A 21,133-nucleotide genomic window follows, 5' to 3' on the forward strand; every position below is an offset into this window, starting at 1 on the left:
TTCGTGTTTCTACCGAACCCTACTTTTTTGACCAAAAGCTACTTTTCTGCTGACAAATGGAACAATACTGACCTTTATAATCCCTATTGTTGAGTGACACTTCAAAATCCCTCTGAAGGAGGGATTTCTCTAACTTATAACTTTTAAAGAAGAAGCAAATCAATTTGCTGACGCGTCATTTCAAATTCAACTCGTGCGACACTTTCCCTCCTATTTCACGCTTCAAACATGGACGCCAAAAAGAAACTGAAAGTAAAATCGCACTCTTGTAACGTAATTTTGAAAGTAATTTTTAAAGTAGATGAAAAATAGATAATTAATGAAATATAATTAAAAGAAAATTCAAACCTGCTGCTTTAGACAATGGAAATCCGTTGTTTCTTGATTATTAAATCATCAACCAATTTGACTCGTTTAAAGATCTGATCGCCATCTATCGGTTGAACTTGTGCACTAGTCGTTATTTAAATCTTGAACGTCTGAACAAGGCTGTGAATATTTAGCGGTGACACGTTGAATTTAGAATATTTCGTATTTTTTAAATAGATAGGATAAATGGTAAACGATATTATTTATCTGTTCCATTAGTTTGTTATTTGTATAGATATTACGTGAATGTTCAGTGATCTAAAATTATAACCTCTATAGTCGTAATAACGTTTTATCTATAAAATTTGGATGTTAGTGAAATAAATTCTTGTTTAAGACATACAGTAAATGATATACGGTTTTATAGATGGAACCAATGACACTAGGATCACCAGTTGGAAGTCCTGTACAAACACCTGGAAGTCCGTCAGCTCCTGGGTACCTTCCAAATTTCCTACTGGGAGATACAACAATAGTAAGTATAGTAAATGCTGTTAGATTATATTGTGCTAATTATTGGTTACATACATTTTTATTTACTTTTCAGCCAGCCAAAGTAAACCTAATAGTTCCTCAGGACACTCCTAAACAATTGCACATCGGACATAACAATATAACATCTCCATTATCTCCATTATCACACTATGGTACCCCAGATTACCGTTCCAATCGACAGAAAGCAGTATTCGGTAGTAGCAATACGCCAAATACTTCCCAAATAGGCACAATGAATCATACCGGTGGACCACCAACTAGAGGACTATTTGATACATTGGATTCATCGCAAACAGCATCACCATATATATCAACTGTAAATCAGAGCATTCCTCATAATCAATCTAGGCTATTAATGAACTCTATGAATAATTCTATATTCAATGATAGTCCATTGAACCCAAACGCAAATGAATCGCAAGGGCTTTTGCAATGGGTGACTGTTTTTGGTTTTCCCCCTAGTGACATAAATACTGTTCTAGCTCATATTTCAACTAGAGTTCGCATAGTGGACAAACACGCAGCTCCCCATCCGCAAAGTAATTGGATACATTTAAAATGTGCCTCGGAACAAGAAGCTCAAAGAGCTCTTGCATGCAATGGGAATGTTGTCTCTGGATCAATTATGATTGGTGTAATTCCCTGTACAGATGAAGGTGTTATATTGGGTTCTGATAAAGAGAATCAATCGAAAATGAATGGAAGTATAAAATGTTTCTCCAACTTTGGAAAAATTAATCAATCCCCAGAGTACAGTACTCCATGTACACCAATTAAAATACAAACTGCAAGACCTTTGGCAGCTGGTTACTATCAGCATCTTAGTCCTCAGTCAGTGAAATCGACGGAGAATGTACCGCAAAAATCCACTGGTCTAGTTTCTAAAGCAATGGAATATATGTTCGGATGGTAACTTTTAATGAACAGAATTGTGGATATTCACTAATGACAAATACGATTTAATTATAATTCGCTTAGCTTCATAAAAATTAAATATAATGGATAATGACTAATTTGAGAGAGGAATAGTTAAGGACCCTAAAAAAAATTGTTTACTTACTGTATTTTTACTACCTAAATAGTAAGAAATATAAATCTTTATAAACATCAAATAATTATCACACAATGTTATTATTAAGCTACAATTCTATCATATTTTTTTACACTTACTCTACATACCACTGTATACATGTTATGTTTCTATATTATACTGTGTTTAACTTAGAAATAATTCTGTAGCTCTGAACCACGTGTATTGCACGGATATTAAAATGGTTCGATTTATTATGTACCAGTAAATTTTCATTGCCTTATCAGTATTATACAAAAGATCAGTTATATGCAACAAATTATCAGTACACAGTAGACACTGTCTTTATAATTAGCAAATTCCTCTCTCCTATTTCGAATGTATTATATGATTGTAACTTTATACATATTTTTCATTAAGAATAAACAATTGTTGCTACTATGGTGAGATTACATTAAAACTGAGTCTCTATTTTACCCCTATATCCTATTCACATATAAATCACTAATATAGTACAATCACGCATCCTTTTCTCATACTAATAAATACATGGATATCAATTTGTAATGTGTCCAGGTCAAATTACTTTGGACTCTCAATGGTGGCACTACCTAGGTCAGTCATTTTAGGATATTTCACTTTCTTCTTATCCAACTCATCCTGTGTCCAAAGTATCGTTTTAAGCAGATTATTTAATCGTGGAATAGTGGATTCTCTACGCTCCATCTTCAGAATGGCTGCATTCAATTCACTTGCTATCTACAGTTGTATAAGAAACTTTAATGAGAATATCATCTAACTTAGATGTTAACTAATTAATACCTTTTGTCTATGAGTCGGATGTAAAAGATCACTGAAAGGACTCTTATGAGGCTCATCAAATGCCAATAAAGCTAGAGTACGCTCCAATTCGCATAAAATATTGTCATCAGATTCACCGGCTTCGCTCAGACGGTCCTGAGCAAATTGCAATGCCTCCTCGATTCTACCTGTACGAATCAACTCTATAAGATGCAACTGCTGCAGGTGGAAATACAAGTATCTATCGTTATCCAATAACTCTGGATGTAACTGGTTCACAAGATCAATTGCCTCCTGAATACGGCCATTTTGAATAGCATCCCTAATACGAATTCTATCATCCATAGAGCTTAACTCTACGGTAGGCTCAACTCCAGATTCCTGCTGGAACTTTTCTGCTGCTTCTTTAAAACCTTCTATAAAATAATTCACTGATTAGATCTAGGATCTTAAAAACTATAATGCAAAGAATTAGAGACTAGAGAGAAATATCAAGAGAGAGAGAGAGAGAGAGAGAGAGAGAGAGAGAGAGAGAGAGAGAGAGAGAGAGAGAGAGAGAGAGAGAGAGAGACTAACCTGTAACGAAATAATTCATAATCAAATTATTCATAGAAACCCGTTGTGTATGGGAATTTTCCTCCAACTTGGCCATCCACTCATCTTTTGATATATTATCTTGTTTCTCCGGGAAGCTCATTGTTCTTTCGTAATCAGCATCGACAGTTAGGATAAACAAACGATTCACCGAAAGTACATGCACGATTATACTGATACAATCCAAGTACCTTGCGAAAAGAAATTTCGAGTATCTGACACAACAGCTGATTCCTCGCCGCTATTTCGCTGAAAACGTAAACAGAGCAGCGCTACAGTGAGACTGACGCGACTTTGATATAAACAGAGAAAATCAAACATAAAAGTAGAGTTATTTAAGTGAAGAAAAATACAGCAAGATATTCAAGTGAAAATGTAAATATTTTTGGAATAATTCAACGTCGTCGGCGTCGCGACGCAATCAAGGCGCAACGTTAAAGGCAGTGCACAAGTCGATCTTTAAAATCAGAATTAACGTGTACGCACCGTGTGAATGATGATTTACTTTTTGGTACGTTAAATCAACCCAGAGGTGGCGCCAGTATGGCAAAATAGGGGAAACTAAAGGGGTGTTACCCTTCCTCTTATTACTGCATGAGTTACCATTGTGACACGTGCACGACATAGCGTAGAAGGGGTAAAATAGAGTGGGAGACAAGTATGTTAAAGGGTAAAGTAGCGTGGCCACACCAGTGAAGCCAGAAAGCAACGAAATGGTTTCTTTTCTTCACTTGGAACAACCCCTACTATTTAAAACCGTAGACTGATCACGTGACGTGCAGCGCGACTCATATCAGGGGACATTTGGCGGTGACCAGATAGGGGAAATTGAGGAGAATAAAGTTACCCTCTTCTTGATCTTATGAGGAATGGAATAGTGGAAGGGGTAAGGCGGAGTGGGAAGAAAAAACCATTCCGTTGTTTTCTGGCTTCAGTAGCGGTGACGGTAGTATCGTATTATTTGTTTTGAATTATACTGCATTTGGCAATCATATTTTGAGAACGAAGTGCTCTAAAAGTGAAAACAAATTTTCTTTAATTTCAACAATGAGTGAGAAATTAGGTAAGTCAAGTATTTAGTATTCGTAACTAAAAGAATATCCCCTGAAACCTACAGATAGGAAGTAAATAAATAATAATAAGTAAAAGAATAGTTATCTAGGATATATAAAAGTAATGAATATTTTCTATATATAGAAACTGATCAAGATATCATCAGTCACAACAGCAGCAGTAGCAGCAGTGGTATTCCACCATTTAAAAAGCCACGACTTCTAGAAAAGTGGCTAAGAGATCCAGAAATGTCTACGTGGTTGAGAAAACGAGAAGACGAGCATGCATGGTGTGCCATATGTGAGACTCATTTAAAAACCAGCATTGGGAAGATTGGTTTAAAGAAACATGCAAATAGCCTACATCACAAGATGAATGTACATAAAAAGATGGAAGGAGCAGGTACGAGTTCAGCTCCACAAGTTTCCAAAAATGAGATTAAGGAAGCAGAAATTAGGTACTGTTTATTTGCAGTCGAACACAATGTTAACTTCCAAATGTTTCAAGCTTTAAGTAAATTAAATAAAATTATAGCTTCAAAACTACCGTTAATGCAATGTATTAAATTAGGAAGGACTAAAATAAGAGCTATCATTAAGAATGTAATTAATAAGTCTTTAATTTTAGATATAAAGGAAATGTTGAAAGAGAAATATTTTTCTCTTATAATTAATGAAAGTACAGATAATACAAATGTTAAGAGTTTAAGTATTTTAGTTAGATTTATAGACAATCGAAATTTAGAAACACAGTTGTTAGATTTAATTAGAATAAAAGAGGCTACTGCTGAAAACATGTACAAATGTATATTACATAGTTTAAATAGGTTTAATTTATCTGTTAGTAACATGATTGGGGTAGGTGTGGACAATGCCAATGTTGTGATAGAGGCCAAGAAGTCTTTAATGTCACAGTATATTGACAATAAACTAGATAAACCAGAGTCAAGTACACAAATCATAGAATTTTATAAAAATGTTCAGAAGTTTTCTCAGACTGCTCATAATGATAAATTTCTAGCTGCTTTGAATTTCACAAATCCTAAAGTAGCACTTGATGATGAAAAGCATACAGACCAAATAGAAATTGTTTTAAAAAAATATCCATCAATATTTAATACTGCAAAAGTGACTGATCAGTGGTTTTTATTATCCATGAAACCTACTGAAAATGAACAAAAACATTTACAAACATTAGGAGCAATTGAATTTTGGTACACTATAAGTGATTTAAAAGATGAATTGGGCAACTTGTTATATGATGAAATTGCAAAACTTGCATTTCTATGTCTTTCACTGCCACATTCAAATGCAGATGTGGACAAATTTTTTTCCACAATTACAGATATAAAGAATAAAAAAAGATGTAGGCTAGATACACAGATGATCTGTGCCATGACACGAATTAAGTTACACTTACAATCAAAGCACATTGATGCATGCAGCTTTAAAATATCTAACCAATTATTACATTGCTTTAATTATGAAATGTATAACAAAGAAGAAATCCCATCAGAATTGAGGGGAATCTTGCTTCCTGATGAAACTGATGAGAATGACAGTAACAGTGATGCATTATGAGCATTTTTTTGTTTATTGTATTTTATTGTATCATATTGTATTATGTATCATTGTTCATTATATTTCTTACTGTACTCAGTATTCAGTTTTACAATTTGTATCGTCTTCCCAATACACAGTAAGCAGTCATATTACACTTCACGATTGTAACTCTCACATGTTACAATTGATTTGATTCATAATTCACTTGATTGAACGAGTAATAAATATTATGATACGCAATAACCTAAAATCTGTGATCAAGTCTTGTCATTCACCCCACTGAAAGTCTTTCTCCCACTCTACCTTATCCTTTCCACTACCCCATTCCTCATCAACGGACATCCCCCAAAAAACCCCCTCAACCCCCACAGAATCGTACGTAACGCCAAGGAAAGGGTAACTGTATTCCCCTCAATTTCCCCGATCTGGCCACACTGTGCCACACCGAGTAGCGCTTCAGTTTGCAACCATGGCGGATCCGTTGAGCTTGTTGCGGCAGTACAATGTTAATAAAAAGGAAATAATTGAACGTGAAAATCAAATTATTTTCGGGGAATTTTCCTGGCCGAAGAACGTGAAAACCAACTACTTGACATACGGGTAAATAATTCTTCAATTATTTAAATGTTAATCTCGCGAACTGTAACCTGGTATGGTTCCACCATTGGGCAGTCTGCTGCCTCATCATCTCCCTACCACTGAAAATAAACAAACTACAAGAAAATTAATATTACCGACGTATTCGCAATCTTTATCAACGTTTCTAGATATTTCTGACCAAAGTAATTATTTTCATTTTCGTTTCTTCCGTGACGTTTTCAAAATCTGTTTACTCTCCGTGTGTTTTGGTTGTACAAATAAAAACGTAACACCTCTTTAACGTGACATTCCTGTGCGGTTAATGATGTTTTTTTTATTTTTTTACCGCGGCGTATATAACTGTGAATGGTCATCTTTTTTTTGGCACATGAGCAACTTATGAAAATAATGCATGTAGTAGTGTGAAGGAAAAAAAGAGATTGCACAATATGTTTTCTTACAGGTCTGGCAAAGAAGGAACACCAAAGGAGTATTATACTCTAGAGTGCCTGTTATTTTTACTGAAACATGTGCAACTTACACATCCTGTGTATGTGCGTCAGGCAGCAGCAGAAAATATCCCTGTTGTACGTAGGCCGGACAGAAAGGATTTATTGGCTTACCTTAATGGTGAAACTGCTACTTCAGCCGCCATAGACAAATCTGCACCCTTGGAGATCCCCACGCAAGTAAAAAGAACAGCTGAAGATGGATTGGAAAGTGGTTCCTCAAAGAAACCACGTTTTGAAGAGACTCATGTTCAGAAGGTCAAAGAACAACTTGCAGCTCGATTGGATGCTCCTAAAGAGGCTTCTGTCACAGTGGACAACATTAAATCCCTTTCTGAGGCAATGTCTGTTGAAAAGATTGCTGCTATAAAAGCCAAACGTTTAGCTAAGAAACGTACTACTATTAAGGAGAATGACGACATTGGAATGGGATCTGACTTACGTGTAATATTGATGGATGTGGATGACACAAAGGACATAGTTTCCAGGGAGAGGCAGTGGAGAACACGTGCAACTATTCTTCAGAGCAGTGGAAAAATATTTGCCAAAAATATATTTGCAATTCTTCAAAGTATTAAGGCTCGTGAAGAGGGCAGACAAAAAGGCCCTGCTGCTCCTACACCAATGGTTACTCCTAGATCCACACCTATGCGTCCATTGCCGCAGCCAGCTGTGTATAATAGATACGATCAGGAAAGGTTTATCAGACAAAAGGAAGAAACAGAAGGATTTAAAATTGATACAATGGGTACTTATCATGGTATGACCCTTAAGTCAGTGACAGAAGGCACTAATCCAGCAGTCAGAAAACCACCAACAAACCCTTCCACTGCTCCTAGTTCTGGTTTGCTACCAACTTCCGCTGCCAAACTCACTCCCCAGCAAGCAGCTCAAAACAAGCGGCCTAGTAGAACTCCCATCATCATCATTCCAAGTGCAAATACATCACTGATAACAATGTATAATGCAAAGGACATACTTCAGGACCTAAAGTATCTTAGCAATGAGGAAAAACGTGCACAAGGTACTAAACGTGAAAACGAGGTTCTTCTGCAGCGACGCAAGGAAGGTGGACTCACAGTGCCATACAGGGTAGTGGATAATCCACAGAAACTAACAAATGCAGACTGGGAAAGGGTTGTTGCTGTATTTGTAATGGGTCCAGCTTGGCAATTCAAAGGATGGCCTTTCGATGGCAACCCTGTTGAAATCTTTTCAAAAAGTAGGTATAAATAAATTATAAATATATACACCAAGTTAGTGTTGTCCAATATAAGTAACATGTACCTTTGCTCTTACAGTTTGTGCATTTCATTTGAAATATGACGAAATGAGGTTGGATGCAAATGTGGCTCGTTGGGCTGTGACTGTGATCGAATTGAGTAGGACGAAAAGGCATTTGGATAGGGCTGCATTGATGATATTCTGGGAACATCTAGACAAGTAAGTATGGATAGATGAAATCAATACATTGCTTAAAGTGGTTCATATACCATGTCATGTATCGTGTTACTCTCCACATTCTTTTATATATAACACATTAAATATTTCTAATCGTTTAAATAAAAATTCTTACAGGCATATGATCAAGAACAAACCACACCTTCGATTTTGAATCGAATTTCGTCGAGACCAACGGGAAGGACTTCCGGAAGCAACGTGTCTGCTTCCAGACAACAAATATTTGTACATACGAATGATCAGAGTCTAACGCCTGTGTACATAAAATTTATAGAACACGAAAATGTCTTATGTGTGACCTATCGCGAGAAAAAAAAAGCGAGGCCCGTTGCCTGCGTATTCATACATAGACACACCCACACTCTGTTCACGTGTACAACATCATTAATTTTTTTGATTCGTTTCTACGCAATATTTTGATTCGTCGTTTATGTAGCATAATATGACTCTTAAATGTTTATTTTAGCGCAGAATTGATATGCACTCATTGTTGAGAGAACCAATGATTATTTTAACGGTAAACATGATGACGTAGGGATGTAACTGCAATAATCTTTGGTATATTCGTATCGCATACGTACCAAAATAAAACAATTGTTATTCACATTTCGTGGAGCGTTTATTAAAGAACCAAATAAAAATCAACGACTAATTCATGTAATTCGATGCGTTTCCTTATTTCGTACCCCCTGCGAACAGCGCACCCTCCACGAAGGAATAAAAAAGAAAAGAAATAAATACAACTCTCATTTCAACGAGTGGATTAGATTTCTTGGCACGGTGTTAAGTTCCTCGCGATTCGAAGCACGACAGATTGCGGAATCCCCAAGGGGCTGGATGGGAACCGAGTTTTCCCTGACCAAAGTAAACCACCCCGGGGCATCAACAGTTGCCCGACCACATCCTCCCAGTGTTTATACAGACAATTGAATCTTCCTAACTCGATTACATACGCCCTATTAAATTCAGGGACTGTGATAGCTTCCATGAAACTTTTCCACCACTTTTCCACCAAGTGGAACTCCTTCCGAAGGAGATATCTCTCTTAAGGAACGATATCCTTGAGATCAGCGTTATTTATCAACCTGCAGTAAATAACATATAAATAGATTGCAGATGTTTATACATAAACAGTGTCCAAGACTGCATAAAAAAACAGGGAATCGCAAAGTCCATACATCATTTAAGAGAAGATATATGTTACGCTATTTTCAGCACACTGGAATCCTTAATAGAGGAACCCTATGTTTCCAGAAAAATCGGACTATAAAAATACAAGCTCGCATAAGCATTCGTCTACGTGTAAATATAACCGGACTATTTATGTGCCTGAAGCTTCAGGCTGAAAGTTCAATATCGTTCCGGTATTGTTAAGTATATATTGAGACGGAATCGATGAGATTTGTTGAAAATTTTCGTTGTACAGTTTTGTTTACTATGAAAGAACGTCAAAGGATTTTTATGTATTGGCGGAATCGATAATTTCCGTGGGATGCAGCGTGTATACTCAAACTCTTTAACCCTTTCCGCCTCACAGAAATAAAAATGGCCGGGCAAGGAAACGAGTTATGGACTACTAGCAGTTTGACGGTCATCGAGGATTATTCTAACAAGTTTTATTTCACGCTCGACGATCAAAGGTCAATCGATAGAGAGTGGAAGGCCGTCAGCGGAGCAAGTGATGCGTGCCTGGGGCACGCTTCGCTTATCCCAGCTTGTTGTGCTGAACTTTGAAGAGTAAGGTCTGCCGATCACGGAAATTCCCTTGATGATATCAGTTTCCCAGCGAACTTGTTAAACCCACGTGGAAATTTTACACATGATAACGCCAATAACGCTTAACAGTCTAACCGCCGTGATCTAGGAACTTGACGCTACTGGCTGATTTCTTGTGCCTAATCTTGTCAGCACAACTAGTGGATGTTCATCTTCAAATCTAATTTTAGCGGTAGCATTAAAATGTTTATTAAACTCTGTTCACCCCTCGTGTACCACTGATTCTAACACCGCACGGTTGTAGTACAATTAATGAAACTCTTCCAAAGATTCTTTTCTTGATATTTCAGTAACTGCAAATCAATAAAGGCCTCGGCAGCGATCGTTGGACAATATGTTGGCTGCAACATCATTGGTTGTAAGGAATTCTACATTGCTAATAGTTCTTTTCTCTTGGTAATCTGTAATGTATAAGAATCATGGTTTCCTTTACATTCGTTCTTCTGCAATATCTATTCCAACAATTCTCGAAACGACCAATGCACAAATGAATAGTCACTGCTTCAAGGAAACTTGTAGGTGCACTGAGTGCAGTTTGGTTGCATGCAGACTGGCATCCCAGGTAGCATAGGTGGCAAATGAAGAAATCCTGTTCTGGACGGTAGGTGTTCAGTGACCTGAGCATAAACATGGTCTCTGATCTGTTGCTGCAGTCCAGCATTGAAGTAATTGTTATACTGAACATTCAGTGCTACACCATCTTGATCGTGCTGTCCATTCTTAATGGGCAATGCAGCGCAGGTAGCTGCATCCGTCATAATGCTCTTAGGAAGCTGCTCTGGAATGATGTTCAGCAAGCAGTAGCTGTCACTGTAGAGCCCTCTGGACAAGTTAGAATAGATAGGGGCAAGCATGGAGCCAGTGAGCTGCTCACTCTGCCGGGTTTCACTGATACTTTGACCTGGTGGCCGAAAGGCTGATGTGTAAGCAGTCGAACCAACCCCAAGGCTGTCACTAGCAAAGTACTCTATCGCTTTCAACAGGTCCTGCCCACACCTCTGCAACACCAACTGCAGCACAGAGAGCTTCGTGTTGGGGAATAATCTTGCCAAAGTATCGACTGAAGCCTGTGACACACCGCTCTCTTTCATCTCATCCGACTTGCCATTGAACACTAGACTCTTCAGCTTGGTTACATTCTCACCAACTGCCTGCGAAGGAAACAGTATCACAGTGAAACAAGCATCTACCAAGAGTTTCAATTTACTTAGAAGGTTAACTTCTATACTTACCGGAGGAGACTCCTGAGGCTGGACCTTATCATCCTTCTTTATCTCCTCCAAAGTCTGTTGGCTTTCCTTCGAGGACTGCTGGTCCATTTTCTCAGCATCCGTCAACGGCCTGGGTTCAGTGACAGCCATACCAAAGATCTTCCCTGGTGGCAGTCTACAAAGCTTCTGACCAGTCGCCACCTTGGCCATTTTCAAGGCAATGGCGTCTTCAGCTGCTTGCTGCCTCTTCAATGCCACCTTGCCAGGCCATAAATAACAAGGATTAATGTTCGGATCATATTCTAAGTGAAACCCGGCTGAACACGAGGGGATCAATCATCGTCAGTCGTGGTTTCGGTTCCGATTTAGAAATATACCCCCGCGGACACTGGGTATACGTGTTTGTTCAGCGGCGAACGTCAATAGAGATACATATGGGACCATTTGGCACGCTCCTCGCGTTATTCCCGGCTGGACCACCCACGGAATTGTTTCACTTCAACAGCGAATCATCCAACGTGACCCTGTCCCTCCGCTTTTAGACTTTATGGCTGAATAATAGAACAAGATCGATCGGGGTTCGATTATCGGTGAAGAGAAGGAACCTCGAACTTAACACTTCAGCCAACCGAAGGGAAAGATCTTCTACTGTTCACTTAGCAATTCCCTTTGATTTTCTTCATCTTTTCCTTTACCGTTTAGTAAGTCTTGACGTGGGGCTATTTTCAATTCATCAAATATGTTTCTTGCTTTTACAAAACAAAGGTTTTATCCATTTCAGCGCCAAGCGGCGTAATGGCGGTTCTCTGAAGTCTAGAAGTTCCATTCTACCGGTTCATAGAATCAAATGAACTTTATCTATTCGTCTTTCTTTAATTATTTATTTTTATCTTTGTTATTACCTGCTTAGAAATGGGGAAACGGAACGATCGCGCTATTTACAGTCTTTTCATGTAAAAATAGAAACGAAAGTAGTGCGATCGCGCCGCTTGGAACTTTTCAACCGGGTTTTTGCAAAGACCGGACTCAAACGGTTATCCAAATCAGTTGAACGAGTTCAATTGAAGCTAATGAAAGAGCTAGTTACAGTTCTTTTTAAGTGGTTGCCTAAGTGTTAACTTAAAATTTTAAGTCTTCTTACGAACGTCCGTTTGGTCTTCTAACGCTGAAGACTTCATTTGCAACGACGAGACACAGAACAAGGGTGTCTACTGTGCAAGTTACTTCTCTAGATACTAGTCTCGAATTTTGTAGTATTTAATTTTATACAATTTTCGAAATTTCCCTGTAGAAACCCCAATGGTGCAATTATTCAGACTTCAATTGGTTTGCAATTCAGTTTGCGTATTGCTGAATCAATCATATATTATCTATCGAATAAATGATAACGAAGGAATTAGGAATGGGTGATTTTGACTCGTAGTTCTATTAAATTGCCTAAATATTCAAAATCGAGGAGCTACAACGTTCGAGGCCACTTCTAGCTTGGAACATCCGCGTTTGCATCGACCGTGTCGGAAGCTATCGTGGACAAGGTATCGTGTGTCATAATGCCCGCGCAAACAGAAATGAAACGCAACACCGCGCGTTAATGGATTTAATTCCCCTGTCCCCGTTCGTCGATCGTCGTTCGACTCGTCGAAGCGGAGGGCGGCGGGAAACGGAAGAAAACAAGATCGAGTGGCACAAGTGCGGCGAATGAAATCGGATCATCCCCTCGTGTCATGCTGAGAGAGGGTGGAGAAATCATCGACGCGATTCCAACGTTCATCGGTTAATGAAAACCATCGGGCCCGTTGAATGTCGATGGCGATCCTCTCGATTGACCTTTCTCCCGATTGGAAGAAAATTGGGAGTTGTTCGCGAGGGAGGTTTCATCGATAAAATTTTAAATGGTTCAATTCACACTTTAACATCATGAAGTACCTTGTGTAAATCCAGCGATAGAACTATTTTTTTTCGATGTTCCGCGTGTTGGTACATTATAGAAAATTTAATGTCGAATTTGAAATTTTATCGTTTCGTTTGGTCGAATCGAAGGACTGGAAGGCGCCTCTTGAGTGCGAACGGTTGAAACGTGTTTTCGTTGATATTAAATTAATTTGTAATGTATCGAATATTAACTCTTTACACTCGAAAGTTTTGCACTGGAATATTCAACGTTTTCTGATGAGATGTAGATGATATTGTTTGAAACTAATTTAATGATAATACACTGATAAATTAAGCAATGAAGGTATCTTATTGAAATATTTCACACAGTAATACGAAGTTTCATTTAAAATACTAAATATTCAACTTTATAGCATTGTTGTAACAAACTGTTTTACTGTTAATATTTTGACTGCCTTGGATAAATTCAATTTCATTCCTTCCCCGTGCAAAATTTGGATGTGTGGAAAATTCAATAATTTTAGGGTAGTTTCTTTAAGATTCATTAAAATATCTAATATTATAACTGGTGCAACATTGGAGCCTACAGAGTTCAAAGTGTCAAAACAGGTACCAATCTTAACACTAGAACTACCGAGCATTTAATACGATTAATATGCGATTTCCATAAAAATTGTAACAATAGATTATTTTCAGTTTCTTCGGACATTCATTACAGTACTCAAATGAAGCTATTTATTTTCAAAATCTCGAATATTCAATGCTTCGAAGATATCAATAATTGCTAAACACCAAAATCAAAACCACTCATTTTGACTTGTACAGTAGTTCTAGTGTTAAATCGTTAAAGGAAATGAATGACATGTTCAACAAAATAAACTAACGACAAGTCATTATAGTACTCAAATGAAACTATTCATTTTCAAAATCATTTCGAATATTCAATGCTTCGCAGATATCAATAATTGCTAAACAAAAAAATCTAAACCAGTCATTTTGACTGGTACAGTAGTTCTAGTGTTAAATCGTTAAAGGAAACGAATGACATGTCCAACAAAATGAACTAACAACAAATATTATCACAAAGAGAAATCAAACGATGGAGCTTACCTGAGCTGCCATCACTCTCTGCCTCTCAGCGATCAGTGAACACTTCGGACAAAGACAGTCCCGGTACCGGCATTCCCTCTTATGTCCCCTGAGCCACGAGATCATCCCATGATTGCGGCAACGAGCGCATTTCGGCCTCCTCTGTTTCGCCTGGCCGTCCTCGTCCTCATCGTTCTCAGCTTTGCTTCTGCTCTTTCCACGCAGCATGCTGACCTCTTGAACAAACCGACACCACTCACGCTTTTCTAGTCGCCATTGTATCCCCTAAGACTGTCCAACATCGAAGACTCTTCATCGGTTAACCAAACATCCGAAAGAATTTGAAATTGCTCGACGAATTTAACACAATTTCTATTAATCTCGAAATTCTAATCTTAAAATCCTTTCCCGAGTTTACTCGTTTCCGACTCTTCGACTTTCCCAACGATTATATTAAGAAATATCCAAAATTCAATTGTTAAATCAAACTTCGGAAATAATTTTAAGGTAAAACTTCAGGTGTCTTTTCGAAAGAAATAGTGTTAAACATAAGCCACTATGCGAATCGACTTATTAGCAAACTTTCGAGGACCAATAGCCAGGAATGCTCAAGTTCGCTTGCTGGAGAGAAGATTTAGAGGATCGGCTAAGCAGTCAGAGATAAAAAGGATTATCGCTTTCGCGATTCTTGATTCTCAACTGAGAGGCAGCCTCTCTCTTCTAGGCGAAAGAAATCTTCGTGATCTCGAGCGGGCAGCGATTCGGTCATCCTTCGCGACGATTGGCTCCGTACATGGGCTACGTGCTTCCAGTACCCCCCGGACCGGCAACAAGACAAACATCCACCGGACCACCCTTTCCCGTCGATTGGTTCGCCGATGTTTGTCTTTTCTTCCTGCCACTCCTCCAGGAGGATACGCTAGGCCTCGGATTCTGCTGTTGCGAGATTCTCTCGCTTCACAGCGGGACAGGGAGAAAGGAACAGACTTATGCTGTTCATCTCTTTCGCGGTTTTACGAGGAGTAATCGATATTGTGATAAGACGTTGAATGGCGTGAATGGATAATTAACTCTTTGTCCTGTGATTTGTTTCTCGACTGTGATCATTACTTTATTATGAGTAATTTATTGAAAGGAGGAACATTCTGGTATCTTATGTTCGACTACGAAAGAGAGTTTTATACTGTTCATCCCCTTCGCGGTTTTCTCAAGAAAACAAGAAAGTATAATAATTGGCAAGAGAAGATAATGATAAAACATACGTAAATTAAGGAACAAAGCTATTTCATAGAAATATTTCATATCGATGCATTATGTAAGAGTTAATATTATATACAACACTTTGCAATTTTGTTATATCAAATCAGGTGACTGAGTGCAAAGAGTTAATTTGAATTCACAAGAACTAAGGAACATTTGCGTTTGTTCGATTCTACTTGAAATCTTCGTCACGAGTCTCACGTCATTAAGGCAAGGGATTAACACTGGTATTCTGTTGCGATTGTTGCAAACATAAATCCGAGGTACTACCGAAGAAACAAATCAATCTAAATAGTTATATTCTTAGAATTTCTAGAGAAATTTAAGTCACTGCTTAGTTCTATTAACCCTTAGCAGTCCTATGTCGCGTCAGACTCTACATTCTATTTTATTGCAACCTCTACCTGTTTTAACCATTTTTCTATATTTATTTGTAGTATCATAATTATACCATTTAAAGGTAACATTTCAACGACTCCCAAATATTCTTGAATAAATAAATATAGCGTCATATTAAGCTGTAATTGAATGAACTAACGTCGACGTGAACCTCAAAGTGAGAAACCAAGAGCACTTCGAACCGCAAAGGGTTAAACAGGAAATAACGAAATCTAACTGAATTATAGAATCACAAGTTTTCTAATAATTCTCAAAACAAACACCTGACTAAGAGGTTCCGTATCATTTCTAACTAGGTTCCACGACAAAAATCACAGAGTAACACGAGAAAACAGGAACAGAGAGTCTCAACAGGTCAGGAAATCGGAAGTGGGTGTATTAAAGCGAGCAACCGTGGTCAAGAATCAAGATTGTATAATTTCGCAGTTTTATCTTTGACGAGTACAGATTCACAGCTGGTTAACGATCTCCCTTTTCTTCTGAGTGGATAATAATGAACGAGCCGTCGCAACAATAAATTCGGTCGTCATTCGATTACTCGTACTCTCTCTCCGCTAAGTTACTGTCGTTTTCTCCCTCATCATTCCTCCGTTTCTCTCTAATTCGAACAACGCGCGTTCACTTTTCCGCGCCGTTCTGTACGGCGTTCCATCCCCGGAACGCTCGCCAGCCGGCAGCCATTGATATGTGATTCCTTCGTTTCTACGTGGACGATCGCGATCGAAAGCTGCAGAGGAGACGATCTACGTAGATCCAAACGTCGCGCAAATGCTTCTTTTCCATCGCCGATCGAGCTCTCGCTTGACCTTCCCCCCCACCCCTCTTTTTACACGTTTCAGAGACACCTGAGAGTCAATGGATGGTGGTGCGTAGATATACGATATATTATACTGATATGATACTTTTCGTTGATAAGTTCGAAGAAACATTACAAAATCTCCTACAATTATATACTTTATATACTCGGCGAACTCGATTTCCTAACGAATAGGACGTTCCTCCGTTTCTCCTCTCTTTCCCTTTCCTCGTCTCTCCTCTCGCAGCCTTCGACGCGTTCGCATTTCAAAGTTTCCTAAAATCTTTAAAAGGCTTCTGCCTTTAACACATCGATTTTCCACAGGAAGCGCGGCGAGGTGCGGCAAGCATGCTCTCTCATCTCAACCCTTTGCGATCGGCAAGTCGAATATATTATATTTTTTATCGATGGTTTATAATAGAAATTTGTTTTAATGTATTTCGTTGAGTATCAATTCCGTGGAGAATAATAAATAAGCTTTCGATCGTGAAATTATATTGTACCAAAGAACGTGCCGCCATATTGTCGGCGCCGAACGCAAAGGGTTAATACCTCTCCTCTTTCTGTCGTGGTCGTTTTTTTTTCTCTCTTGCTAATTCTTCCCCCTCGAGTATACCCAGGGGACGTGTGTGTGTGTTCAATGCGGCGGGGTGGGTGTTTTGAAAATCGATCATCACTTAACAACAAGCTTAAGTCTAAGTAAACTCCATAAATACAACGGACAACGGAATGTCTTTTGGCACGGACGACCTTCGTGTGAATTTCCTTGTTCAACGAAACCCTTTTTTTTTGTTGTTGTTTTGCTCGAGGACGAGAAGAACACCATTTAATATGGATCGCGAAACGAACAACCCGATTTTTTTCCCCACCTTCGACGGTGTTATCAGAGTCACACCGTACAAAGTTCCTAAACACAGAAACAACGAGACTAATGTTACTTCTCTCACCTAACGAATTCGAGTGATACGAGGAGACCTTACTCGCTGACACTCTTGCTAATTGATTCACGAATGAATTATAAAAAATTCTTCGTACTCGATAATAACCCTTCGCACTGATTCGACGCAGCAAACTTATAAAATTTTCAATTCAATATTAAACCTTGTGGAATGTGTCAACACATAAAACATCAAAATAGAATAGTTCTGTCTCTTTATTTATAGAAGATAATTGTATTAGTTGCGAAAAATATCGTTAATATTCAGTCGGAAAGTAATGAATATTTTTAATGGAAAATATTGTCGAGTGCAAAGGGATAATTCTTAGGAATTAACCGTTTGGATGCTAAACAACTTTTGTGGATATTTAGCAAAAATGAAGTGATTGGGTGTGTATACGAAAATTAATATAAGTTATCTAATGAGATCACAAATATTGTGTTATTACAAAAAAATATCAAAACATTTATTCAAATAAATTTACTTTGATTTATTTCTTGAAGAATATAGCAAGAAAATTATAATTGATACTGATAAACGGAATTTTGCACTCAAACGGTTAATAAACAATTCTTATGAATTAATGGAATTTTCCCGAGGACTTCATTCCTTTTCAGGTACCTTTTGTTTGTATGTTCGAGAGGCGAGTGAATCAGAAACTTAGATTCAGAAATTGTCTTTTAATTGTCTGTTTGATTGAACACAGCAAAATTATAAAATGAAAAATTCAAGATAGAATATTAAATAAGGTATTAAAACATGGAACATAGAAATGAAACAACTCTGCCCCATAATTTATGTAAGTTGCAAATAATATTGGTAATATTTCGTCAGGAAATAATGAATGTAAGGAAAAATATTGTCGAGTGCGAAGGGTTGAAAGAGACAACTTATTTCTGAATCTAAAGTATTTAGACTCTTAGTTATAGTAAAACTATAAAATCCGATATTCAATCCTTCGCAGTAGACAATATTTTCCAGTATAAACGTGCATTATTTTCTGAAGGAATGTTAACAATATTATTTGGAACTTACGTAAAGAAACATCTCGCCTAAATTCGGGGCAGAATTGTTTCACTTCTGTTTCACGTGCCACCTTGTTCATCTTTCCATGTTGAATTGTCAATTTTATCATTTTGCTATGTTGAATCGAATGGCTGAATCAAAGGGTTAATGTTGAAAATAGTTTTTCAAGGTACTTCTGATTTCCCTTTAAGTTAGTTTCAAAGAACGTCTTCGCCTCGTCAAAAAATATTAAATATTTCTAGAGAAACTTCCCTTTAACCCTTTAACCCTAAAATTATAAAACTTAAAATTCAGTATTAAATTTCTGTAACTCATCAACACATGGAACATCAAAATAAAACAATTCACTTAATTTATGCAAAGTATTTCTTTATGTTCTAAAAAATATCATTTCATTAGAAAATCATGAATATTTCTTAAGAAAAATATTCTAATATAATATAATATATTAAATATAATGTTATATAATATAAAATATTAAATATATTAAATATATATATAATATATTAAATATTTAATAATTACATAATATATTAAAAAAATACTTTCCACGAAACAGTATAAAAATTAAAAAAAAAAACTATCCCATCGAAGGGATTCGAACCTGGGATCCTTCGACTACGAGCTCGTCGCTTAACCATCATCGCTACCTCATCCGACCAGCTCTCGTCGAACAACTTAGCAAATCTGTAGATCACAAAACGAAAATATTAAATATCTCCGTGCACACTGTTCATCGACAAAAACGATTAAATACGCGTCATCAGATTCCTCCTGCGGATCAACCACAAAAAGTTCGATGAGAAACATTCCGGACACCGGTTGTAAGGTCTCCTCGTTGGTGATATACGGGGGCAGCTTAAAACTCGAGCTACTCTACTGCCAGACAATTCGAATTTCAAGAAAAAACGCTGTTCCACTCGCTGGGATCCGAACCTCGGCCACCCCGGTGTGACAATTAGAGTACCTAACCTCAACTCGGCCCGGACAACAACAACCTACTAACGCCGTTATCCCGCAGACTTCTCGGCTACTTAAGACACTAGAGTCACTCGACTCGAAGATTAGCGAAACGCATGCATCTGTTGTTGTTCGTTAGATAAACTATATATACTATCTACAACGAAAAAGACAAAAGGAAAAACGAAGGTTCGCGTGCCCGTTGGCACACGCACGACGAGAGGCAAAATTGTACGAATCTTTCCTCCCGTTTCGATCTACCCGGGAACCGATCCGGCTCGTCTGAAGCCCGACTAAAATTCCCCCCGTGTGTGTATACGTGTTTGTCTGTTCTGTCTGTTTTGTTTCTTTTTTTTCTCTCTCTCCACTTTCCGCGTGATTTCAAATAATTTGATTACCTGGTTTCGTCCTCGAGCACCAGCCACCCCGATCGATCTATCGTTGGAATATCAAAGTGTCACACACCGGACGGTGTTGTTTCGCCGCGGGATATATTGTTTAGTTTCATCGGGGGTGAGGATGGGGCGAGATCGAGATCCATCGTGGTGGTCGTGCGTGCCGTGGCTATCCACAACGCGATAAAAAATTGTGCTCTCAATAGAAGTACGGTGTTCGGCGCGGCCTGGCTCGCCCGGTCGGTAACCAACGACCGGTCGCGGTCGCCGATCCACCGCGCACGCGCAGTCGACCGATGGTAACGGAAAATCTTCGTTCGTTAATTATCGGCGGTTTCGCGCGAACGAGTCGATCGCTCGATGATCGCGCGCCTGGAAAAACGAGCTGTGTAATATTTCTCTCTCTCTCTCTCTCTCTCTCTCTCTCTCTCTCTCTCTCTCTCTCTCTCTCTCTCTCTCTCTCTCTCTCTCTCTCTCTCTCTCTCTCTCTCTCTCTCTCTCTCTCTCTCTCTCTCTCTCTCTCTCTCTCTCTCTCTCTCTTCTCTCTCTCTCTCTCTCTCTCTCTCTCTCTCTTTTTCTGTGGGTTTTTTTAGGGGGAATGTTAAAAAATTGTCTAAAAACACAGTAGCGACAGAAAGTGTGAATTTAGAATGTGGTTTCGGTGTTGTTAGTGGTGTATTGTCTAATGAGTAGATTTGGGTTCCGTTTTGGTCGGTATTGAGTTACCTACTTGCGATAAGAGGGTGTGTTTTTGTAGTGGGGAATGGAGGACCAATGAAATAATGGGATTGTAGCGAATGCCTCTTTGTGAGCGCGGTGATGGACACGGATAGTGTGCTATTCTAAATTGTATACTGGATTTTAGTGTTGGTAGATTTATTGTTTACTGGAAGGAGCATTGTGTGGTGTTTGTAGCTTAGTTGGGTGAATGTTTGAT

General features: G+C 38.3%; 5 protein-coding genes across 10 annotated transcripts; 3 read left to right on the forward strand and 2 right to left on the reverse strand.

Moving 5' to 3' along the window:
• Positions 1 to 428: 428 nt before the first annotated feature.
• LOC143174215 (nucleoporin Nup35-like) lies at positions 429 to 2,019 on the forward strand. Its single transcript, XM_076364541.1, has 3 exons — positions 429 to 558; positions 737 to 844; positions 917 to 2,019. Exons 1-3 carry the CDS (start codon positions 556 to 558, stop codon positions 1,775 to 1,777), a joined length of 972 nt encoding a protein of 323 aa, XP_076220656.1. The 5' UTR covers positions 429 to 555; the 3' UTR covers positions 1,778 to 2,019.
• Positions 1,762 to 6,188, reverse strand: Hou (GID complex subunit 8 homolog protein Houki). Of its 3 annotated transcripts, XM_031974644.2 has the most exons (7): positions 5,993 to 6,188; positions 4,037 to 4,301; positions 3,776 to 3,879; positions 3,481 to 3,538; positions 3,272 to 3,396; positions 2,717 to 3,111; positions 1,762 to 2,653 (listed from the first exon to the last, which is right to left on the reverse strand). In XM_031974644.2, the coding sequence occupies exons 5-7, from the start codon at positions 3,390 to 3,392 to the stop codon at positions 2,477 to 2,479; spliced, it is 693 nt and encodes a 230-aa protein (XP_031830504.1). In that variant the 5' UTR covers positions 3,393 to 3,396; positions 3,481 to 3,538; positions 3,776 to 3,879; positions 4,037 to 4,301; positions 5,993 to 6,188; the 3' UTR covers positions 1,762 to 2,476. The 3 variants fall into 3 exon arrangements, with proteins under 3 accessions (XP_031830504.1, XP_031830495.1, XP_076220666.1); XM_031974635.2 differs by lacking the exons at positions 3,776 to 3,879; positions 4,037 to 4,301; XM_076364551.1 differs by lacking the exons at positions 3,776 to 3,879; positions 4,037 to 4,301; positions 5,993 to 6,188 and adding an exon at positions 5,813 to 5,963.
• On the forward strand, positions 4,218 to 5,922 carry LOC116426097 (uncharacterized). The gene is made up of 2 exons (XM_031974588.2): positions 4,218 to 4,352; positions 4,487 to 5,922. Exons 1-2 carry the CDS (start codon positions 4,337 to 4,339, stop codon positions 5,920 to 5,922), a joined length of 1,452 nt encoding a protein of 483 aa, XP_031830448.1. The 5' UTR covers positions 4,218 to 4,336.
• Positions 6,189 to 6,292: 104 nt separating the features above from the next.
• Positions 6,293 to 9,114, forward strand: hyx (cell division cycle 73 hyrax). The gene is made up of 4 exons (XM_031974575.2): positions 6,293 to 6,504; positions 6,947 to 8,214; positions 8,294 to 8,435; positions 8,571 to 9,114. Exons 1-4 carry the CDS (start codon positions 6,374 to 6,376, stop codon positions 8,605 to 8,607), a joined length of 1,578 nt encoding a protein of 525 aa, XP_031830435.1. The 5' UTR covers positions 6,293 to 6,373; the 3' UTR covers positions 8,608 to 9,114.
• A 13-nt stretch (positions 9,115 to 9,127) lies between these two features.
• Positions 9,128 to 20,739, reverse strand: LOC116426102 (doublesex and mab-3 related transcription factor 3, truncated). Of its 4 annotated transcripts, none has more exons than XM_076364534.1 (5): positions 19,848 to 20,738; positions 19,446 to 19,528; positions 14,444 to 14,658; positions 11,462 to 11,698; positions 9,128 to 11,380 (listed from the first exon to the last, which is right to left on the reverse strand). In XM_076364534.1, exons 2-5 carry the CDS (start codon positions 19,483 to 19,485, stop codon positions 10,733 to 10,735), a joined length of 1,140 nt encoding a protein of 379 aa, XP_076220649.1. In that variant the 5' UTR covers positions 19,486 to 19,528; positions 19,848 to 20,738; the 3' UTR covers positions 9,128 to 10,732. The 4 variants fall into 4 exon arrangements, with proteins under 4 accessions (XP_076220649.1, XP_076220648.1, XP_076220651.1 ...); XM_076364533.1 differs by having other exon boundaries at positions 20,200 to 20,737; XM_076364536.1 differs by lacking the exon at positions 19,446 to 19,528 and having other exon boundaries at positions 14,444 to 14,656; positions 20,200 to 20,739.
• Between the last annotated feature and the right edge of the window lie 394 nt (positions 20,740 to 21,133).

The sequence above is a fragment of the Nomia melanderi genome, chromosome 2 (genome assembly GCF_051020985.1).
Source record: "Nomia melanderi isolate GNS246 chromosome 2, iyNomMela1, whole genome shotgun sequence".
In the NCBI taxonomy this organism is placed as follows: domain Eukaryota; kingdom Metazoa; phylum Arthropoda; class Insecta; order Hymenoptera; family Halictidae; genus Nomia; species Nomia melanderi.

Bases quoted from the DNA above. Each gene is read 5' to 3' on its own strand.
- LOC116426102 (XM_076364534.1), bottom strand. From the start codon at position 19,485: ATGATGGTTAAGCGACGAGCTCGTAGTCGAAGGATCCCAG. The intron at 14,659-19,445 runs GTTCGAATCCCT...GGTTTGTTCAAG, and splicing joins TCGTAGTCGAAGGATCCCAG to AGGTCAGCATGCTGCGTGGA. The intron at 11,699-14,443 runs GTAAGCTCCATC...TGGCCTGGCAAG, and splicing joins AGAGAGTGATGGCAGCTCAG to GTGGCATTGAAGAGGCAGCA.
- hyx (XM_031974575.2), top strand. From the start codon at position 6,374: ATGGCGGATCCGTTGAGCTTGTTGCGGCAGTACAATGTTAATAAAAAG. The intron at 8,215-8,293 runs GTAGGTATAAAT...TTGCTCTTACAG, and splicing joins TGTTGAAATCTTTTCAAAAA to TTTGTGCATTTCATTTGAAA. The intron at 8,436-8,570 runs GTAAGTATGGAT...AAATTCTTACAG, and splicing joins TTCTGGGAACATCTAGACAA to GCATATGATCAAGAACAAAC.
- Hou (XM_031974635.2), bottom strand. From the start codon at position 3,392: ATGAGCTTCCCGGAGAAACAAGATAATATATCAAAAGATGAGTGGATG. The intron at 3,112-3,271 runs GTTAGTCTCTCT...ATTATTTTATAG, and splicing joins TATGAATTATTTCGTTACAG to AAGGTTTTAAAGAAGCAGCA. The intron at 2,654-2,716 runs GTATTAATTAGT...ATACAACTGTAG, and splicing joins ATCCGACTCATAGACAAAAG to ATAGCAAGTGAATTGAATGC.
- LOC143174215 (XM_076364541.1), top strand. The intron at 845-916 runs GTAAGTATAGTA...TTTACTTTTCAG, and splicing joins TACTGGGAGATACAACAATA to CCAGCCAAAGTAAACCTAAT.